The sequence below is a fragment of the Athene noctua genome, chromosome 1 (genome assembly GCF_965140245.1).
Source record: "Athene noctua chromosome 1, bAthNoc1.hap1.1, whole genome shotgun sequence".
Lineage (NCBI taxonomy): Eukaryota > Metazoa > Chordata > Aves > Strigiformes > Strigidae > Athene > Athene noctua.
This window is the reverse complement of record NC_134037.1, coordinates 95,918,561-95,940,877: the sequence shown is the minus strand read 5'-3', so window position 1 is coordinate 95,940,877 and position 22,317 is coordinate 95,918,561. Positions and strand designations below refer to the sequence as shown.

The 22,317-nt window shown below is 33.7% G+C and overlaps 1 protein-coding gene across 1 annotated transcript in view; it reads left to right on the top strand.

Annotated features, from left to right (window-relative positions):
* Positions 1 to 22,317, top strand: part of KIF6 (kinesin family member 6) — a 173,181-nt gene that overhangs the window by 70,316 nt on the left and 80,548 nt on the right. Inside the window, 4 exon segments of the mRNA XM_074925875.1 lie at positions 4,581 to 4,686; positions 5,513 to 5,654; positions 7,501 to 7,717; positions 12,093 to 12,102. Of these exon segments, the coding sequence (XP_074781976.1) occupies positions 4,581 to 4,686; positions 5,513 to 5,654; positions 7,501 to 7,717; positions 12,093 to 12,102 (475 nt within the window).

Below are 22,317 nucleotides of genomic sequence, written 5' to 3'. Positions count from 1 at the left end.
ATTTTCCCATTGACTTTTGCCAATAGATGTAGTGGGGAAATCAATGTTAAGCCTGGGATATTTTGGGAGAAGAAAAGCTCAGTCACAAAGTTAGAAATTTTTCAAATATATTGTGTATTCTGTGCCAAGCACTTCTTTTGTAAGTTCATTTTCCAAACTCCCTTCTTTGGAGAGCTTTATTTCCTAATTTCTGTTTTGAGAGGGTATGCAAATATTAACCATTATCCTTTACATAATATCAGAAGCTGGTCATCAGTAGATGTAAGGACTGATTGCTCAGGTCTTTTTGAAAAGAAACTATAGTTAGCAGCTTTTCCAGGAAACAGAACTTACTGGTTATCTAAAAGAGGTCTAGGTATATGGTCTCAGGGCTAAGCCTCAATAACTGACAAATATTAGTTCATTTCCTATGCTTTTTTTAGTTATTCTGTCATGACTGAGGTAAAAAAGTCCTTAAGAAAAAGGACGTTATTTTGCCTCATGATTTCATACTACCTTTGCTCTGCCACATATGCATGCCTCTGAGTAGGTAACTAAAGCAAGATTTGCCAGGGAGTTCTCTAGATTTCTTGTTCCCTTTCCTTTCTTGTTCTTCTTGAACATTTAGGCCCAGATTTGTTCAGTGCTGGGCTATGTATTTTTCTGGTTTGATTCTTGCTGGCATACAGACTTTGGTTTGAGGAAAACTGTTTAATATGCATTCCTCTTGTAGAGAACTAAGGATCAGAGATTAGGTGACTGTCTCAGAAGATATTATTATTGCTAAGAAGGAGGTTATTATCCATCTCTTGAAGGTAACTGAATGAAAACCAAAAGCCATTTTGGCTCTCCTTTACTTACAGAAAGGGTTTTTTCACTCTGCCTCTTCTCATAGGAGGATGACTGCAAGTTGTGCACGATGTTTTGGCTAGAATGTGTCAGAGTTGTAACTGTAGATGCGCTTTACAAATTTCTTAAATCTTTTACAGTCCTATTTTATATAATTCTGTGCTCTAGCTCTCATATATTCCATATATTTAATTGTATTTTTATGGTTATTTATAGAGATAAATATAATACTGTTTGAGTCAGGAATATGAGAAGGAAAATGGTATTTATCTTGTAGAGTTATATTGTTCTTTGTTTCTGAATCACCTAGTAAGCAGATCTACCTTGTCTAATACATGTTAGGAAAAAGAAAGCATACAGTCAGTATTCCTTTTTTTTCCTCTTATTATCTTCTCTTCTTTTTCCCCCTTCTCCTTATTGTCTCCTGGATTTATTCTGTGAACATCTCTGGAAATTAATTGGAAGTAGCTTTTTTTTTTTTTAATTTGTAAACCTGCAAACCTTGCCATTGTATAAATTCATAGGAGGATGTTTCATTTTTTTTCACAATCTTTGAGCAGATAAAACACTAGGGAAAAAAAGAAAAAGTTCTATTAATTCAGATCTGTTCGTTACTTCAAGTTGCATCTGCATCACATTGTCAGTTTATTTTTTTACCTTTGCTTAATACTTCGGAATACTGCAAGAACTCCCAGAATATCTACAACGTTGTCAAATGGTGTATTTATTTTAGAAAGAGTTCTGGTAATTTTTACATGGAAACCTGAAAAAATGTGAGGGATGCAGTCATTTCTTTTGCTGGTATTCATGGGGATTTTCATTGTTGCTTTTGGTTTTTTCTTTTGATTTTGTCCATAGTGTTTGTCCATAGACTTGGTTGGTCTGTTCTTGTTCTAATTTGTAAAGATGAAATTCTATAAATATATCTAAAAATACACTGAAGATTATGCTGTTTCCTAGAATTGGCAGGCTGAATTCGTTTATAACTTCTGATTTACATTCTGCTACTTCAGACTTGACTCAGTCTTCTGGTGCTAAAATCTGTTTTGGCTTCTATGTAGTCCTTGGGACACAATGAATGAGAGCCGGTTTATTTTTTCAAGAATGCCAAACACATTAAAGGTAATGTAAGAGAGAGGAAATAGAGATCATATCTATAACTAGAGTTTATTTAATTTGTTACTCTTGACAAATTAACCTTGAATCTTGACTGGCAAATAATAATGATTTTTAAAAACAGAGCATTATTTTAGAAGAATTACATATTCTTTTTCTTTCTTTTGAAATATTTTAACTTTCCACAGTGTTATTCTGGTAATGTTAATGGTGCAAGTTAGTGTGATTTTTTTAATTGATTCCCATAGTCTGCGGTAATCTATGGGTAAATCCCTGGCAAACAGGTAATCTTAGTAAGGTTAAAAATATCTCCTTTCCAATTTCTAGTTCAAGATTAAAGGCTCATTTTTATAGATGATTTCATATATTCAATCTAGACAGTCTAGTGATAAAAAATATTTTTTACTTGTTTCCTCTTACTCACTTGAAATCATTAAGGTACTTAAGATAGTGACAAATACTGACTTTCTCTGTGTCTGTGTAATCATTATCACATTCTCATTAATAATATAAATGCCTCCTTTTTCCCAGTGCTTACACAAATGCCTGTCTCCATGTATGAAGGATTAATTCTTCTGCTCACTGTGCTTAGTGTGTCTGCAGAGAGTATGAATAACCTCTTGTACTACTGGCCTCTGTTCTGTTGGACTATTCATGCAGAAAAAATCACATAGCAATTAGAAAAATTTTGTTCTCTTTTACCTAGTAATTCTTGTAGTCTCTTAACCTGAGAAGCAAGTCAATGCCAGTAATGCTTCTGTAACCAATATTTCTCTTCAAATATCCTCTCCTTTAAGCCTTCCAAATGTACAGCTCAAATTGACTTCAGGGCATGTTCTATAAATTCAGAACCTGTGAATTTTGCACATATGATGAGTGGTATACACAGCATATTTGTCCCTTCTTTAACTGAAATAATGAAAATGGGAAAACACAGTTTATTTGAAACTGACTGAGGTTGCTCTCTTCTCTCTTTTTTTTCTCCTGTTCTGAGAATTGACACTTTGTCATGGTGAACTCTGGAGGAGATAAATAACCAAACATACCTGTTATGTTTTCCAATTTTCATTCCAGTCTTACAGCTTCTGATTTTCAGATATCTTTCTCCTGAAAACTGGTAATTTTTTTTTCTGTTTGGTGTGGATCTCATTGTTTCACCCTCCAGCAGGGAGCTGTTACTACAGTATCATAATGTGAGGAATCTCAGTAAGAGAAGTCTTCAAAAGCAGGTCAATATCCCAACCACCTACTTTAGAGTCAACTTTAAATACTGTGATATTATAATGCCTAACATTTTGGTATGTGGTTGCAGCAAAGTAATTCAAATAATCAAATGGCTACAAGATTCCCAATCCTCTAACTGAAGAGGATAAATGACTATAAAGTGACATCCGGAAGGTTTCCGTATTAAGTGAGGAGCTGAACAGAACTAGTTCAAAAGAAACCCTAGGCACAGAGATGGTTCTGAATTCCTACCCTTCTCTGACGGTTGGGCATTTGATGTAGGTACCTTATGTAACTTGGCTCACTCAAGTTCAGAACATAAGTTCATCTTCTGAGGCTAATAACTTAAATAAACATTTAAAATCATGGAATTATGCTTTACAGGGCATATGGCTGTCATCATTGCCCACCATGTGCCTGCTAAATTAATGTTAATAGCATTTGTCGGGAACCGGGAAGCCTTTAATCTAAAACCAGTTGATAGAGTTCAAACTTGCACTTGATATTTTCCAGAAACATACCTTAGTAAGTGCGCCAAGGGCTAGTTTTGGTTTAGAAATCCTCTGTCCTTTTTCTTGAGGATGATTTACCATGCATCCTGGAAGGCAAGACCTGGAGAGCTGGTGGGAGCATGCAAGAGGAAATCTGACTCTTTCAATACAACTGTGACATCCAGCCCAGAGGCTTGGTATATTATGCCTGTGTAGGTTTCCAGTCAGAATATTAACAGTTAAAATATTAAAATTTAAAATATGGTTTTGAAAAAGCAAGAGGATGTTTCTGTGTTCTAGATTTTCTTATGAAGACAATTACCGAAGAAAGAGTTGCTCCTCTCTAAGGAAGATATTGTCAGATGTTTATCAAATTAGGACAAATTGCAAGAAAGTAAAATACTAATTACATTTCATTAATCATAAGACGAGCAGTAGGTCTTTGAGCAATCTGTAAATATCTGAATCAAAAAATGGGTTACTTTGCTTGGTGATTGGAGCATGTAATCTTATGTATGAAAGCCATGCTACCTGCTGACTCTTGTAATAGAAAAGGAAGTAGATTTTTCTTTTGCACAAATAATCATATATATTAAAAAATCGTATGCCCAAAGTCTCTAAAATCCTGGTCTTTTGAGAAGGCAGGCTTTAGATCTTTTAGTTCTAGATGCTTTTAGTTCTAGAACTATTCCTTAGCATGTGTGAGTATGTTCTGATATGGAGTAGAATCTCCAGGATCAAATCCAGGTTTTAGTGTCAGGAACAAAAGTACATTGCAATTTCATGGACCTTAAAGGAAAATAGCCTGCTACTATGAGTCAGCTTGGTAAATTTTGTATTGTATTTGACACATTACAAGTTTGTCAACTTGTTTGTTTTTTTTTTTTTTTTTTTTTTCTTAAAAATGCTCTGTATTTTCAGGTTGGATGAGTTAATTGAAACATTTCTTGAAGATAATGAACCTGATAGCATTCTGGATGTTGGTGCTGATATGCGCAAGATCAAGTACTGCTTCATTCATTTGAAGGTATTTCTTTTAAACGTAACTGGCACTGAAAATAACAAAGACAGTCACAGTTGAAAAGTATGAAAAGAAATGCAACACAATTGAGAGGCATTGGAAAAGGGTAAAACAATTGAGTTGTGAAGTGCATGGAAGACTGATAGCAATTTTAATTTAGTTGGAAAAATTCAGCAGCATTTTGTGGAAACCCCAGCAAGGATCTCAGCATGCAGTGAATTGTGAGAGAACACTGGAAATTACTTGAATCAACACAGGCAAGTTATTTCTATATGGATAGATGTATCCATCTGTATTCCCAGCACTATGGAGGCTTTATTTTGGACAAAATATATTGAAAGAAATAAAAGAGTAAAACCACCATATCCCTGAATCTGTTACACCAACTCTTGTGGTGATGTTTTAAGCCCTTAATCATTGAGCAAACAAGATGCACTTAAACTAGGAAGAGCAAGGAAAATTAATAGGGAGAGCAATAGGAGGTAATACATACTTTTCTGTATTTTGGGATATAGTTTTTCAATATAGTAATATATACATTCCTGATCTTAATTTACTGTCTAAAAAAATATTAATAATACTGAAAGTTCTGTGATACTAGAGAACACTGGAATTTATGTGTAGAAAGAACAAATTGTACTCTTGGTAGTGAAGATCCACAAATACAGCTTGTCCCATACTTAACACCTATAACTTGACAGTCAATGGGTGGCATGATTTTGTTCTGTCAAGTCTAGAAAGGCTGTTTCTACCATAGCTGGACAGTCTCAAAGTAGAATAAAGGCATAGCTGGAGGTAAAGTTAAAACTGCTTTTTTTGTTTCTCCTAATAGCAACTAATGAATCATTCGAAGATTTCTGATAAAAAACTGCTCTCACAAAACACCTCTAACAAAAAAGACTCTAACAAAGAAGCAGGAGAAGAAGAATTGAAGAAACTGAAAGAACTTCTGCAGCAAAGAGACAATGAAATCAGTATCCTTTATGAGGAAAAAAATAATATTTGGGTTTGAGTTGATCTGGCTACAGTGGGTTTTGTGTGTGTGACATAGGCATTAGCTGTATGGAAGGAAATTCTCTCTACTGACCCCATTGTGGTAAAGCAATTACTCACTTCCCAACGTTTATGTGGCAGGATTCATGCTTTGCACCTGCTTCTATTTCAGCTGTGACCCAAACCAAAATCCTGGATCCAAGCATCACTTAGCTTTGGAATGGTCAAACCAAGATCCAAATACTGTGGATCAGGCCGCACCTAAAATACTGTCCCCAAGCAAATGAAACCGTTTTTCAGAATGAGAAACTGATGCTATGTAAAGACCAATTTACTACTTACACAGAATAGAATTTCCTGTAACTGTTATTTTTAGCCAAGTGAAGTGATACTTAGGGGACTATTTGGCTATTTGCCTTTAGAATAAATATAAAACTTGTACTTTTCACATGCAACTTTAAAATTTAAATTAAAACTAAAGCTTTTTGCATATAAAAATACTAAACTGCTCAGACATGCTTTGTCCATTTCACTGCCTCACAGGAAGCACATGAGTAGCTGCACTGTTGCACAATGAGTGGAAGTCTTTTTTAGCAGGTTGGCAAAACAGTGCACAGAAGACAAGATGTTCATTTTCCAAGGTGCACTTTCAAATAAATTTAGCTGTAACACTGACTTACTATTCCTTTTTTAAAATACTTCCGTTTTAAGATCTGGATTCCCGAGACATTTCTTCCTGAAATAAATTATTTCATTAGTTTGAGATTTATAAGGAAAAAAAAAAAAACACCCTCTCTATCAAATGCACTCGTGTTTAATAGATATATACAGCTTTGTTTGCAGAAGTACAAGAAGGAAACTTGTTTCAATCCATGTTAGAGTTATGTAGGAAGAATGTAAGAATTCAGACTTTGAACAAGACATTGATTTACAGCCTGCAGCCGCTAAGTGACTGTGCGTCATCATTAGAAAATTAATAACATGTCTAATGTGATGAAGTGGTGGGAAGTATGGAAGCTGTTTAGTCGGTAAACTATGAGGTCCTTCTTGATTATGGTAACTAGGACCTATCATAACAACTGAATTGTAAAGTGTTGTATTATTACTACCTAATCCAGTTAATAATATTCCTAAAAGACTACTTAGATGTTCTGCTGTTCATTTAGAAGATTAATTAGGATTAAAATGTATAGCATATCAAAAACATATCACAGGGATTCCTGTGGTTTTGACTGAATGCACATAGGATTTTCTTTGTAAGCCCTCTATACACTATTAGGCAAAATGTATTTATACCAAGTATACTTCCAGTAAATACATAGTGGTTTTGGAATAAATTTTCTAAAGACCTGTTCTTCATTTTAGTAACCTTCTTTTTGTGAAAAGCTTACAGATGTGATGCACTTGCCAGGCTACCTGTAAGTTAAGGTTTTTTTTCTTTTGTTTGGAAATTTTGTTTATTACAGATTTTTAAAAAATTAGAAAGGGAGTGTAACACAATGGCAATAAGATACTAGAGTTTTCATTCCTGGTTGCCTGTAAAGGCTTTTGTGAAGTGTTGATTGAATGGGATCAACAACTGTGGTCAATGTGTGAATTTGTTACTGTTTAGTAAAAATGAATCTGCTGTTTGGAAAAACTAAGGTGGATGAATATAATTACAAAGAATATGCCCAACTCCACATCACATTCACATAATGTGAATTGTTCCACTTGGGAAAAAAAAAAAAAAAACAACAACAAAACCAAAACTTAGCGATAAATAAAGAAGATTGTTGCTTTATATAAAAAAAAAGTCCCTAAAGATTTCCTTAATGTATCTTACAGATATTCTGGTAAATATGCTAAAAAAAGAAAAAAAGAAAGCGCAAGATGCTCTTTTCCATCTTAATGCTGCCTCTGCTGGTTCTACAGTCTTGGAGCAGTCCCATTCTGTAAACTTGGAAGAAAGAAAGAGCCCATCTATCTCTTTCAGTCTGAAAGAGGCAAAAGATTTCAGCTCTTCAGTCCACAAACTAACTCTTCTTTCCAGAAAAACAGGTTAGTATAATTAAGTAATCAGCTATTGGATTATTACAATATGATTTACAGTATATCATTCAAATAGGTACCAGAACAGGAAGGTTTAATTTTCAAGATCAGCTGTATTCTGTTAATTCTGTACCCACAAATGCAGAGATTTAAATTTATAGCTTTCTCAAGGTGCTGATGGCTTTTACAAACCAATGTTCTGTTGAACAGTCTTACAAAATCAGAGTATAAATTCAGTTACAGGTCCTTGAATCTTTGAGTAAATTCTCAGAAAATTATTTTTTGAGAATAATTCGTTAAAAATATTAGGAAATAATATTTTTTCTCCTGGAAGATTTGAAAATACTGACTTTTAACAAAAAAAGATATCTGAACTGGAACTGCAGATATTGAGAAAATTTTTGTTCAAGCATTATTAGTTGCACCGTGTCCTTAAACACCAATAAACACTTTTTTTTTTTTTTTAATATTCCATCCTGGGAGAGAAATCTTACATTCAAATAAAATGAAATTTCATTAATTATGCTTCTAGATCTGATATCAGATTAAACACAAAACTTTTTGTGATTATCCTTAAGATTGTTTTTATATTATACATTTTAAATATCTGGGCTTTATTTAGCATTTTTAATAAATCATGGTGATTATTTTTTTTGTTAAAAAAAAAAAAAAAAGTGATTAAGTGAACTGAGACCTTAGTTCCAGAAATGACAAATAGCTCCATTTTTGTGCCTGCAAGTAGCTTTAGTGAAATGGTAGTTTTCTGGAGAAAATCCTTAGTAAGTGTGAACACAGTAAAAATCCCTACGCTGATGTATTTTAAAATATATATATTTTATTGTTTCTCAAGTGGTTTAATAATTCATATTGTTTGCAAACAAGTTAAAGCCGAATTCATAAATAATATATTCATTTCGGATAGCTAACACACTCAACACCAGTTTACCATGTGCCGTACCTTCATCACCAGATGACTACTGTTTGTCCATAGGTAACTTATAAAAGGTTTTATCTCTTATAATAAAGCCAGTGTATTGTTTTTCATGCTTTATTCTAACCGAGCTGTTTTGTAAATTTAACAGGTGAGCATATCAAATACTGTTCATTGAAAATATAATTATTTGGGACAGATGGTTGGCACAGGGAATCTGCCACAATGATGAACTATTGTCTTTGGTTAATCAATAAGTAAATGTAATTGATTCCCATCCTGCTCAGAAAATGAGTTTTAAATGGACATCTGCCTGAGATGAGAAGGTAGTATGTTTTGAGATAAGACTTTTTTTATTTGATTCGATTACACATTATGTGGTTTCCTCATTCTGAAAGTAGCTGGAAACCTACGCTTTTCTTCACAGTCTTTTCAATCAGTTCTGGGTCAGGTTCTGATATTGCGTCATTCCACGTGGACATGAAAACGATCAAGTCCTCAATAACCAAGATGCTAAGTGTGAACATGAAAGTCATCCCTCAGGTTCACTTACAGTTAATTTATTTTTAAACTCTTCAGCCATATTGGTTGAGAGTTACAGGTAAATAAAAAGTTATTTTTGGACTATTTTATGTAGCCATATATTTATCTCTGCATTCCTTTAGAGTGGCCTCACATTCTGCTGCAAGTCTAGTCTAGTAATGTTGGAGGCATTTGCACTTTCAATCTTCTGTAATGTATAGCTGTTATAATGATAATGCCTGAAAACGATATTTCTTAAAACGCTTGCATTAGTGTGCTCAGGGAATACTTAGAATGGCAGATGTAAAAAAGTAGTAAAAACATTGTTAATGATACATGTACAGCCTTACCAGTAGGCCTTAAACGCAACCTCAGGAGACCAATTGTTTCTGCAAGAATATAACTGAGTGTCCAGGCTCTTTCCTGCCCTTGTGTCTCTGAAAATGACAGTATTTTCTATCCAATGGATAAATAAATTTATTTTTGTCTTTTATTTCTTAAAGTTCTAAAAGCTCCAATATTTATCTTCATATTTTAACTAACATTTATATTAAAAAGTTCTCGTAGCCTGGAGATTATATATTTTTCAAACTAACTTGTAGGGTTTTCACAGTTTGATTCTCCATGATATGAGACATCTTTGAGAAAAATTCGCTATATAAGACTTGTAAACATATACAGACAGTTCATCAGAAAATGTTAAAAAAGTCTCTCTATACCTATACATAGTACACAGAAAGCCATCATATCAGATTGCTACAGGAGAAGAATTTTAATGAAACTTAAATAAATTTTTTTAGAAGTATTAGGGCTTTTTGTTGTCTTTAAAATTACGTTTGAGATTAATTAATGACTCAAAAGTAATTAATTAATTAATTAATTTTGAGTCATTAAATAATTACTCAAAACTTAGGAAAATAAAACCGTATTTAAGAACGTGCAGTAATAGTTAGAATAAGGCCAGAGGTCTCGAGAAAAAAAAAAAAAAAAAGAAAGGCAAAAATTCTGAGAGACGAAGTCAGTAAAAAGAAAGATAGTACTAGGACAAAAAAAAAATCCCAAACCCAAACCAACTATAAAATACAGGTCAATATCACATGAAGAAGAAGACTATGCGTGAAACATTCCACTTTCTTTGTAGGCAAGTTACAGTTTTCAGATCCTTAGGTTCAAAGTACCATAAAACCTCAAGTGCTTATTACTATTTTTCTATTTTGTTATAAAGCTATGACAGTGCAAACACACACTGGTACATTCTTTGGCAGCCAAAAACTCAGCTCTGTCTGCTAACGGCTAGGATATATTCTTTTTCCTATTGGACTCAGACCAGAACACATTTGTATGCTTCAGACTTGATTAATCCCATTTGTTCTTTGTAAGAATGAAGCAAAATGTCTTGGAAGAACACCATCTGGTGAAAAGCATAGTGGTCAACTTACAGAACAAAAAAGTTATTCACAAATATGTAATTTTAATACTTTGATATCTACCAAATACATATTCTGACTCAAAGTTTTTCCCTTCAACCTTAAATTTTTTATGGATTTGGAAATTTCACATCATGGTGATAGCCATTCACTTTTTTCATAGCCTACTGCAGTGATGAAATTGTCAACTGTCTGGGAAGGCTTGTGAAAGAATAGGAAAGTTTGATAGGGACCATTGCAAAAGTATGAAATGCATTTCTCAAGAGTTAGAAATTAACGTCAGGACTCATAACTAATTCTTCTAATAATGTCTTGCACTTTTCAATTAATATGGTAAAGAAATTCCAGAAACTTAATTTGTCAACCCCAAAAGTTACAAATACTGAATCATGCAGCTTAAAAGATGAGATTAAATATTCAAATCATTACATTCCAGAAGAATGAGTTTTAAAAGATATGGAGGTATAAGAAATATTTACTGTTAATATTTTGGAAAAACTTATTCTTCTGCATACTAAATTTTCAGAACTACTTGAAACCATTCCTAGAACCTGGTTTTACAAGATTTTAAGGATATGTTTCACTTTATCCATATAATACCACAGGATTTAGGTATGTGCTTAAATCTTTTTAGAAACAGCAACTCAAGCAATGCAAATTATATTGACCAGTTAGCATGGATTGTGTAAGTTAGGGGTTTTTTAAGTGGTTAATAGAAAAGGGTTAACTGTTAAGCATTGCTATTATCTTTCCTTACATCATCTGAGCTGGGTATTTACGACAGTAAATTATATTCTTACAAATTGTTAGTTTAAAAATCCACATAAATCAACTTCCAGTAACTGTAGACAGATTTTTGTTTCACAGTTGCATGGTTTCTTTATTTTCTAATTGAATTGTTCAAATAAAAAGATTTGTTGGTGTCACTACATTCTAGAAGTGCTTATGTATTTGTTCATAAAGAACGTGTCTCATCCTAGATTATCATGTGTAACTTTTACATATTCATGACTTCTTACATTTCTGTATACTGGGTATTATGCATTTTGTTAGGATTTTTTTTAAGTGAAAGGAAAGAGAATCTTCAGCTTGAAATTCAGAGAGGATAGCTGGCAAGTAGAAATTTAGATTTTGCTAGTGTTGTAATGTGAATAGATTTATTAAACTATTTAAGGTTGTCAGTGATCTTCTAAAATCGCATAGTAATTGAACTAGCAGTCAATTGTCACAGTTGTTACTTTGAGTACACTAAAACTTTAGTAGGATTGTGACTCCATTAATTATTGTAGAGGAGATTGCGGTAGGCTGCCCAGGGAGGTGGTGGAGTCACCATCCCTGGATGTGTTTAAGGGTCGTTTAGATGAGATGCTGGGGGATATGGTGTAGGGGAGAACTTTGTAGAGTAGGGCTGATGGTTGGACTCCATGATCCCAAGGGTCTTTTCCAACCTGAATGATTCTGTGATTCTATGATTCAGGAATGGGAAAGAAATTATCATAGACAATAAGGAGGAGAGAAGTTAGAAGAAACAAATGACTATACAAGGTTGTATGTCATGAGAAATTACGTTTATGTATATATGACATACATTCATGTGAAAGAACCAGTCTAAGAACAGAATGCTGAAAAAATTAGAAATGGAAATCTTAAGAGTTCTAGTTATCCTGGTTTTTGCAAAGGAAAAATCCCTCCTTAAGCTCCGCAGTTTTTAAAATGTATGATTCAGGAAGACAACTAGCAAGCCGTTAAGATAATCAGACTATCAGAAGGTGGATATCTTACATCATTTATGAAGATTTCTATTCACAGCATGTAGGCTATATCATATGTTAACTATTTTAAGAGTTTAGTTAGTTTGCAAGCTTTTTTAATTCTGGTCTCTCAACTCTACAATCAACCTATTTTAATGTGATATCAAACGATATTTCTAGTGTCTCTAATCATGTCTTTAATGTGTTTTATTTTCCTATCTATCTCATTTCCTTATCTTAAAAACAATTAAACTAGGAAATCAGCAGAAAGTATAGGAAAAAAAATATTTAGTTTAGTGAAATAGTTGTGGGAAAGTCTAGCTAATAATTAGTTTATTAAAAGACAAATTATGTTATTTGGAACCTTTCCTTTATTTTGCAGTTGATATGTTGTGTAGCTTTAACATTTGTTTACGCAGAAATAGATCTTTACCATTCTGTGATAGAAAATAATTTCATCCTGTTACTTTCATGCTAGATTTGCTGCTACTTTTGCACTGTAAAATCTCCAGATTTACTCACCTGGTACCCAGTTAATCAAAAAAAGTAAATTATGCTGCTAAATTTATTAGAAGTGGATGAATGATAAGAATACAGGCAGCCTTGTTCAGGCAAAATTTGAGTCTCTGTATGATAAAAAATGTATTATTTCATAGAACTGCTGTCTCAGTATGGTGAAACATTTTTACCATTTTTTCCCATATGATCTATGTCCATTTCTCCATTGAAAGATGCAGGTAATCATGTTTCTGGTCTACCCTATCCAGACACTTATACAAACAGAAGAAATGCAGCCATAATGTCACTGCTGAGCTTGAGGTAATAATCTGTTTTAAGAGGAAAATTTTTATCTTGAGCTCATCACAACAGTAAAACAACTGCTGGACCAAATTTGTCCCATGGCAGGCTGACTTGGAAGATGATTGAGGAACTTCTACAACTCTATATGTCTATATAGGCATACCTGTGATTATTTCATTTTAAGTCCATCCTGCACTGAATGTGTATGCTCTTTCAGAGGAAACTGAGTGAATACAATACATCTTCAAAGACTTGACATATCGTAGTGTTTACCTTCCTGTACATTCTATCTTTTCCCCATCTCCTATACACCTGAAACTCTAAATAGCAGCCTTTAATGATAATGACTGTACAAACACAAAGAGGAACAAAGCCTAGCACCCAAATATGATTTCCAAGCAGGTCTTTGGGCACCATTGTATCCTATTTTCCAACTACTAATAAATACTAAGTTATAAAGAGTTGATTTAACGTTAAAGTTTATTTTTTTCTGAACAGCTATGTCTTTAACTGCTTATTTAAATATCAGGGCTCATATTCAAAATAATGTCATTAGTAAAATATTGTCAAACATGAGGTTTGATACCAGTGGGAGACCTAATAAGAATGACTGGAATTGGACATGTGGATTGTTGCTGTGCTTTGTGATGCACTCTTTTCAGGGTATATTACAGTCTGTATTAGGATTTTATCACTGATGGTTAGAGCATAGGAATACACAAGTGAAGCATCTAGTAATGCCCTAGGTTTCAATGATGACATTGGATTACATAGCAATGAATTCTTCAGTTAAAAATTATATCAGTTGACATGCTGACATTTTTTTTCTTGAGTCCCAAAAAACTCCTTTTAGGAGGGAGTGGTAGGTCAGCTGACTGGAAGCAGTGGAAGGCTGCCTGCTACTGACTTTTTGGCAAGCCAGCTTCCATCAGTGTGGAGGATTTATGGATTGCATAAGACAGCTTAGAGTGAACAGACCGTAACTTCTTATCTTAGTCCAAATTTTATGCCATGAATGGGGAGAACTTACTTTTCAATACCCATCTTAATCACAGAACACTCTAAATTATAAGACCATAACTGCATAAGAAAAAGTGAGCAAAACATTCTAACATACTCAGTAGCTCCTGTTATTTATTGCATTACAATATCTTTCGTAAATCTAAAACAGACATAACTCTGGGTGTGAATTTAATTTGTGTTTCAGATGAGCATTCCAGAAAATGCAAAGATAAGTTATTGGCATAATAACTGAGCTTTATAAATGCTTCAACGATTTTATTTTTAATACAGTAATTTAGTTTGTCATAAAGTCTCTATTGCAGCTTTCATTTTATTCATAATTCAAATCTGGTAGAGCTGTTGAATGTGAAGACCACATTCAAATGTAGAAATATGTACAATCTTTCTCAGGAGATGGTGTCAATTATTACAAATTAGTAGTTTCAGGATAAATGTATTAATGAACCTGGCAAAACAAGAAAAAAAATAAGACTTCATCATACATGTCACTGGAGTGTTGAAGATTTTGTTGTATTCTACATTTATCATATTATAGCACTTCTTATGTACAGATAAGTCTTATTTAGAAATAGGTCTCAGATTGCTGCTTGCTTCTAGCATAATTCTGTCTGTGTAAGAGATGTATGATACCATTTTTCCTGCTGCTGGGTTTGTTTTTCTCCTGAAATATAAACAGTTTGGTTCCCAGAAAACAGTGTGAATATTGTGACATTCAAACACAAAAAATCTTAATAAGACGTTCAAATAGTTGTATATGCTGATGGGCTTGAGATGGATTATTTTTCTCTCACAGAAGATTTTATTAGGGTCATGTTTTGGCCATTTTTAGCCATTTCCTTTATCTTTCACTGAGAAGTTGTGAGGTGTTCTGAGAGTTTGGTGAAGACCTTACATGCTATGTATCCTATTCAGGGTTTAAGATCACTTTTTGCTAGGCACTATGCAAGCATGCACAAAAAAGAGCATTCTTACTGAAGGGCTGACAAGCTGACTCTAAAATGAAAGGTGAGAGATGGTTTCTATAAACAGATGGCGATTATGAATAGCAGGAAAGTAGTGATGATAACACACCAACTTTGCAATTCTGAAAGCTAAATATTTTAACCTAGCATTAAGACTTCTCAAAATATTTATCTTGGCTGTTTTATATATTTATGTAATAATTTGGAGGAAAAGATTCCCTCTATTGTTGGAAAGCCCACAGAAAGCTCCTTAATGGAAAGAATTGACTTAGGTTTTCCATTAGAATCTCTTCTATGTTCTGTTCAGAAAAAGGCAGATCTCAACCCTCCAGAAAAATTAAATACTTCGCAAACCTAGATGTTTTTTTGGAGTCTCCTGTGTCTGATAGTTCTTTGGGATATCTGGGGACAAACTTGGCAATGTGCTCATGACAGATCTTCTGTCAACACATTTACCCATTTTATTGCTATTTGGTCAGCGAAAGAGCTTACTGGTGCATTTAGGGCATTGTTCAGACTTACTGCTGATCTTTCTCATTAGTCACAAAAAAAGTATGTGCTACATTTTCTGTTATAGGTCCTGGAAAAAGTATATGTTGCATTTGCTGTCCAGCTGAACTTCTACAAGCTCTTAGTAAGATGGAGTGAATATTTTATTGCTACTTTAAACTTTTGTAACTAATACGTAAAATAAGATGTGTTGTTTTGCTAACTTAAATAAGCATTAATGTATTTTATAACATAGAGTGATTATTTGCTACAATAAATTTTTCATTATTGCCAAGCTTAAGCACTAAGCAGGAAGTATCAGACTTCACTGCTTAAGATTTTGGTATTTTAAGAAGCCTTCAAAATAAATTCAGCAAATGTTAAGAGTCAGCATATGCTATGGAACAATTTTATAGGGCTTTACTTCTAATAAGTTTAACAAAGTTATTTTCTGGTATTTCGAGTCACCAGATAAAACATGTATTGCTAAGGCTCCAGTTTGTCACAAATATGAGTGCATGTCTATCTCCAGGCACATGTTTTGTAGCATGTAATTTTTGAATGGGAATTTTTGAATTTGTCATGTGCTTTTCTACATTTTGGTATCTCTGTCTTAAAGATCGTAGTTTTGTTTCTCTTTTTAATCTTGTGAAATGAACAAAAATCAAAAGTTAAAATTAGAGTCCTTTCTAGAATAAAATTACTCTATTTAAAAGTACATTGATTGCAATAAATACCAAGAAGACTACCCTACCTCTGAGTTAATAGGAGACTTTACTGACTTCCGAGGTTTGTTTTTTTTGTTTTGTTTGGGCTTTTTTAAAAAATCTATTCTTCTATCTGTACTGCTTCCAAGAACTTTATTTTGTTGGAATTCACAGTGTCTCCACTGTGAGCTTTGCTTGAGTGAGGACTTTGAACTGAACTCACTGAGATTAGTGAACAGTAAAAATGAATGTGTTAAGAAGTTTGAGGCTCTGTAGAAACATCTATGTAAGCAACAACAGATGACTATTCTTTGTTACGAAGAAATATAAATACATGCTGTAAGATTTAAAGTTAAGTGAGCTCTTGCAATTGGTATTCCGTGATAAAGCCCTGTGTGTTAGGATTTTTGTCATCTTAACTAAGTGTTTATAAATATGAACATAGAGTTATTTTTAGGAGATGAAGCCCAGATTTGGGGTTTTGGAGCTAGGTCTCAATTTGAAACATCAAAGGCAGATTTTGTAAGTTGTAAGGATTTAATGGGAGTGGGGAGTGGATCATTACAGTACTTTCCTTAATTTTAGAAATGTTGAAACTTAATTTTCTTATATATTGAAAATGCTGTTATGTAAAACCATATGAACATCAGCAGCTTTTTCTTTCTCCACACTTATTTAATTTCACAAAAGATTTCTGGTTTTTCTAAGATGCCCATCATGTCTTTCTTTCCACTTCTCAGCTGGGAATCTCTTCTGATGTGGAACGTATGTTTGGAAGCCTATTAAAGATGCTTCTGGCAGTTGTTACTGCCTTCCTCTTGAGTCTGTTTAGATGGGGAAACTTTCCAGTATTTTTATGCTAGTTTACTGTTCTCTTATCCAGATCAGTCTGCTGAAATGTAACCTAGTGTTCCCTGGAAGTTCTCTACTATTTCAAATCTTTTTGGCTTCCTGATTCATTAGCCATATTTGGGCTGTCTAAAAATGCTATTGGATCCTTCAGACTAACTCCTTAAAGATGTTTTTGGGTTTTGTGACTGAAGCTCTTCAACTCTTGGTATTTTAAAAGTAAAATGTGCTTCTGAAAGTTTCTGCGTACTTGAAGGGTGATTGAATTCCTTTATATATTGACTGTCAGGTTTGGCAAATGCATCTGTGAAACTTTTTCCATACTGTTATTATGAACATCAGTCCCAAGAGACTACAGTGCCTTTTAATAGAGCCACTGCATGCACATTATGTATGCATGTGTGTAATACAAAAGACTAGAAGCTCTTCCTATTAGCTTAATTTAAAAGTATTTCTGTACAGATACTTTTAATTCTGCTAAATAGAATAGTCTAGAGTTCTGCTTCACTTTTGTTTGTGGTTTTAATCTAAAATTACCTTTTCACATCCTGTTCCTGACGGAAACAGATATTGTCTTGAGAGACTACTCTCATCATATTTGAATATAAAACCAAGCTAGAAATTATTGGAAATACCCCATAAACCCCTACTTTTTCCTGATATTTGAAATACATTTAACAGGTTAAGAGAAGTTTCATACAAATATTTCAGGCCAGTTTTGTGCTTCTGTCATTGTACAATTTTTCCATTGAAGTTGGTGAAGCTGTGACTTTTTGACTCAGTGAGAATGGGCTCTCATGTTTTGGATGCTTTTGCTGAAAATATCTGACACCGTACAGTTCACTTATCTCTGATACATCATCTTTTTGTCTCTTACAGTTTTAACTCTGAAACATCTGTTTAGTAACTGCCTTTGTTTTGTTCATTTTCAGCCACTGTTGTAAGTTCAGAAACATACTTTTAAAGTAATAACATTATGTTAGCAAGTGGTTACAAAGTGTTTAGTTTAATGTGAGAAAATTTGGACCATTGTTGACTTTTGTGTGAAAGAGTAAAACAAATACTGGAGATGAGCTATACAGTTAGAGCAGAGGTGATACTTAGTTTTCCATAATGTTATGCAGTAAGTTTGTAGCTTTTATTTCTAGGTCAGGTAGAAACTCTTACTGATTTTCATTGCAGGGCTGGTCTTACAAATCTATGGCTGAGAAGCAATGCTGTTACCATCTACCAGCTACATTGAAAACAGTCTTTGAACTTTTTATTCCTAGAAGCAAGTAAGAGCTGGTCTAAGACTTCCTTAAATTAAGGCAAATTTGAAAGATGGACTCATTACAGAGAGTTATACGAAGAGCTGAAGTGGTTCTTTGTAAACTTGTGTGCAGTCAAGGATCCTTGAGATGTAGGTAATTATGGTCACTTTCTTGTAGCAGAAGTGGTGTAGCTAAAGAAATTATTTAACCTTGGTAAGCATTTAGCAGGAATTCCAGTTCTTCTTCAAACCACTGGTACGTGACTCTGATACAGTGAACGGTGGAAGCTAGTCATGACAAAGTTCTAATCTGTCTCCTTTTTTATTTTACTACAATGCTTATGATTAATCTTCTCCGCCTTAGTAGTTTTTCTGTTTTCCACTTTTCCAGTTTTTCCTGATAATATGTTTTCTATAAGTGAGTCATTTGAAGACTCTTGGGCAAACATTGATGAAAAATGTTGTTGTTAGTGATGCTAAGCCAAATACTTGTACAACGAGTCCTATTCCTAGTCTGAGCACCCTATTTGATTTTCAGCATACTTTTACTAGACCCACATTCAAATAAAACTAAATTTAATCTTTTAATGTCTTTTCTGGTTTACTAATCATCAATCTAGTTTCCAATACTTTATTCTCACTCTTTTACTTTATTGTGTTGTGAGTCTAATAATCTCAAACCTTGCCCATTTGGTCATCTCCTGGCCCTTGAACTGCTGCTGCCTCTTCGTGTTGCTGAACTTGATTAGTGTTACTCTTTTTGGTTTTTTTAAAGTTTATTTTCATTCTGTGATTCGTTCAAATAATGATCATCCCAAAAAATTATATCCTGAAGTTCAGCTCTAGGCAAAACTAATATAAAAATAATCTGAAAATCTGATGTTGTTAATATTGGATGGCATGTTTGAAACCTTCTGCAATTTTTTTTATTATGCCTATTGCAATGTAACTATTGCTTTCTGCTGCCATTTTAGGCTTTATATTAGCTAGAGATAAAAGCCTTTAAGAACACCAGTTTATCATGCTGGAACTAACAATAAACTTTTCCAAAAATCTGAATGGAGGGATTAATTTAATATTTATAAAATATATATGAACATGATTTTAGGGACACACTGTGTCTCTTTTGCTTTTTCCTTAACAGAAATCAATCCAGTTTCTCCATAGTTATGTTTCAATATAGAGAATACAAAGATAGAGAAACTAGTTTATCACATCAGTAGTTCAAGATTATTAAATCTTTGGCTTTAAAATTATTCACTGTAGAAGTGACACTAATATCTTGGCATCTTGTAGATTATGTATATATATGATTTATGCTCTCCTTAAAGTAAAGGCAGACTCATGCAGGATTTTTTAATTAGGAGCTGGAGCATTTCAACTGTAATGCTACTTTGTCTTTGCATTGGTTTATACTTTCTAATATTATGATTAGCTCATGTTTCCAGGCTTTTTTTTTCCCTTTTGCGTTTATGAGCATCCAGTTATCATTTCAAAAAGAAAATATTTTCAAGCTATATCATATAAAATGCATATAAAACTAGATTAATCTAAAATGTCAATGGAAGGGATATAAAAATCAAGTTTGAAGTTGTTAAATTTTCTCTCAAAAACTCTTTAAAACAATTTTCTGTAAAACAATGAAGTCAATGTGCAACTAATCTTTTATAATACAGAAGGTATTATCCAGGATGTCTCCAAATGATAAAGTGACAAAGTGATAAAAATCTTTTCTTGAAAAGAAGATTTTTCTTTTGAAAGTGTCTGTGTGTTTGCTTTCCCCCCAGATAAAAGTAAATTTATTTTCCAGTCTTGTTTACCATGTATTTTTTTCCAGAGAACAGGCAGTCAAAGAACATATCCTAAGATGTTATTTGTGGCTTTGTGTTAATACTGGTTGATGAGTTTTCTCATGTATTCTGCAAACTTGTCTGTCTATTTTCAAGAATTCTCATTGGAGATCTTTATGTTTAAATTGCATTAGCAGCTTGTGTAACTTTTTTATACCTTCTTTTCTTTTTCTCAAGAATTTCTAAACCTTCTCTTGTAATAAACACAGCACAGAGAAAGCTGTGATGTGCTAGAGAATTGTTTCAGGTTTTTTCTTATTAAGTCCTTGTCACTTCTGACTGCTAAACTGCTAAAATCGCTCTTTTTCCTGAGGCTTGTATTCCTGAAATAAATTTAAAAATTAAAAAAAAAAAAAATCGTAGCAGTATGTTGAAATAGTACCTAGACATGGATGTTGTAAGGACTTGTTCCTGTGTCACAGCCAAAACAGACAGCAGCACCCCCTTCTGGGCATAAAAGTGCTGGAGCTGCCTGCATCAGTTCCAAGGTCAGATACTTCACAGGAAGGTATAAAACCCCAACATAGACTGGTGCTTGATAACTCGTCGTTCAGTTTGTTTTCCTGTTGATGTTTATTAATTAGTGCTCAAGTGCTAAAGCACAAGATTTAATATTTCTTCTTTTATTTGCTATGATAATTGTATGTATGTATGTATGTGACCAGTCCTCTTCTGGTTTCTGAAGGGCCATGTGCATATTTAAAATTATAGGTACTTTGACATTTATAGCTAAATCTTTTACGTGCTCGTTTTCTGGGCACAACAACTTCCACCCTATCAAGGCCTGACGATCAAAACATCCACATGATTTAGCATGGTTAGCACAAGGTATCTTAGCTCCCACTCTTGCAGGGAGTCTAGAGTTTGGGGGCATAGTCTAGAAAGCTAAAGGTTGAACAGAAAAAGGATAAGAGCTTAGAAAGAAATCTATGATTGACTAGCACTGAGTGAATAGAGGTTTTTTAAAATAAAGGATTTTGCTACACTTTTCCATATGTTTGTTGCACTAGGTTTGATTCCTGCAGTGCATTCTGTATAGAGCTACAACTTTAAACCATTTTGAAAATGAATCTGCTGTAAAAAGTAGCCATTTGTCTGTTAAATAGAAGTGGTCTCTGTGTATATGTGATGGCACAGTTCTGCAGATATTTCTGAAATGAAGCCCTTGGCCTAGAAATGTCAGTCATTAGAGAATTGCCTCATTAAGAAACACTGCTAGAAGTTGCATCTATTACAAAAGGGAAGATCTGTGGTCAGGCCATTGTTTCAGAAGTGTCCTCTCTGTTGGCCTCCTCATGAGGTGCCCCAGAGCTTTCTAGTACTAGCTTTCCACACTGTTCCAAGCCTTATTTTCTCCAGATTTTAGAATGAAGGAATAGACTGATGTATGCCAACTATGAGAGGAGATATACGTTTCTGTATCCTATGAGTGAACTTGTTAGCTGTAGTTTTTGATATTAAATAATCAAATTTATAGTTAGGTGAAAAAAGCTTGGGTAAATTGGGTTTTGCCTTGGTCTTTTGAGTAAATTAAGTCTAATGTTAGGTTTTAAATTACCACCATTTAAATGTGGTAATGTCTAACACAGTGGAGGGGGACTCAAAAAATGGAAAAAGTGAAAAAGACAATAGGCCATTTTTTTTTCTCTCACACTCTGTTTTGGGGCTTTTTTTATTCAAACATCAGGAATCTGTTTGATCTGTTTGGTGGAATACTTTAAGAGAGCATGTGCTGGTTACAAAGAGCAAATGTGTTTCTGAATACTACTTTTTGACTTTCTTGTGAAAATACTATGGCTGCCAGGAAACTGTAGTAGGAATAGACAGTGGCAACAACTGATATTACAATAGTTTTGATGCCTCACACTTGACTATCTAAACTGTGGAAGGAGAAAATTGGTTCGGAATGGGTAAAAAAGGAAGGGCAGGGCTGAATTGGATTTATTTTTGATAAATAAGGTGGAAAAGGGCAAAGAGATTTGTGGCTTAGGGTGTATTGCTGATGAAGCTGGAAATGAGATGAAGAACAAGAGAGACTGTAGGTTGGAG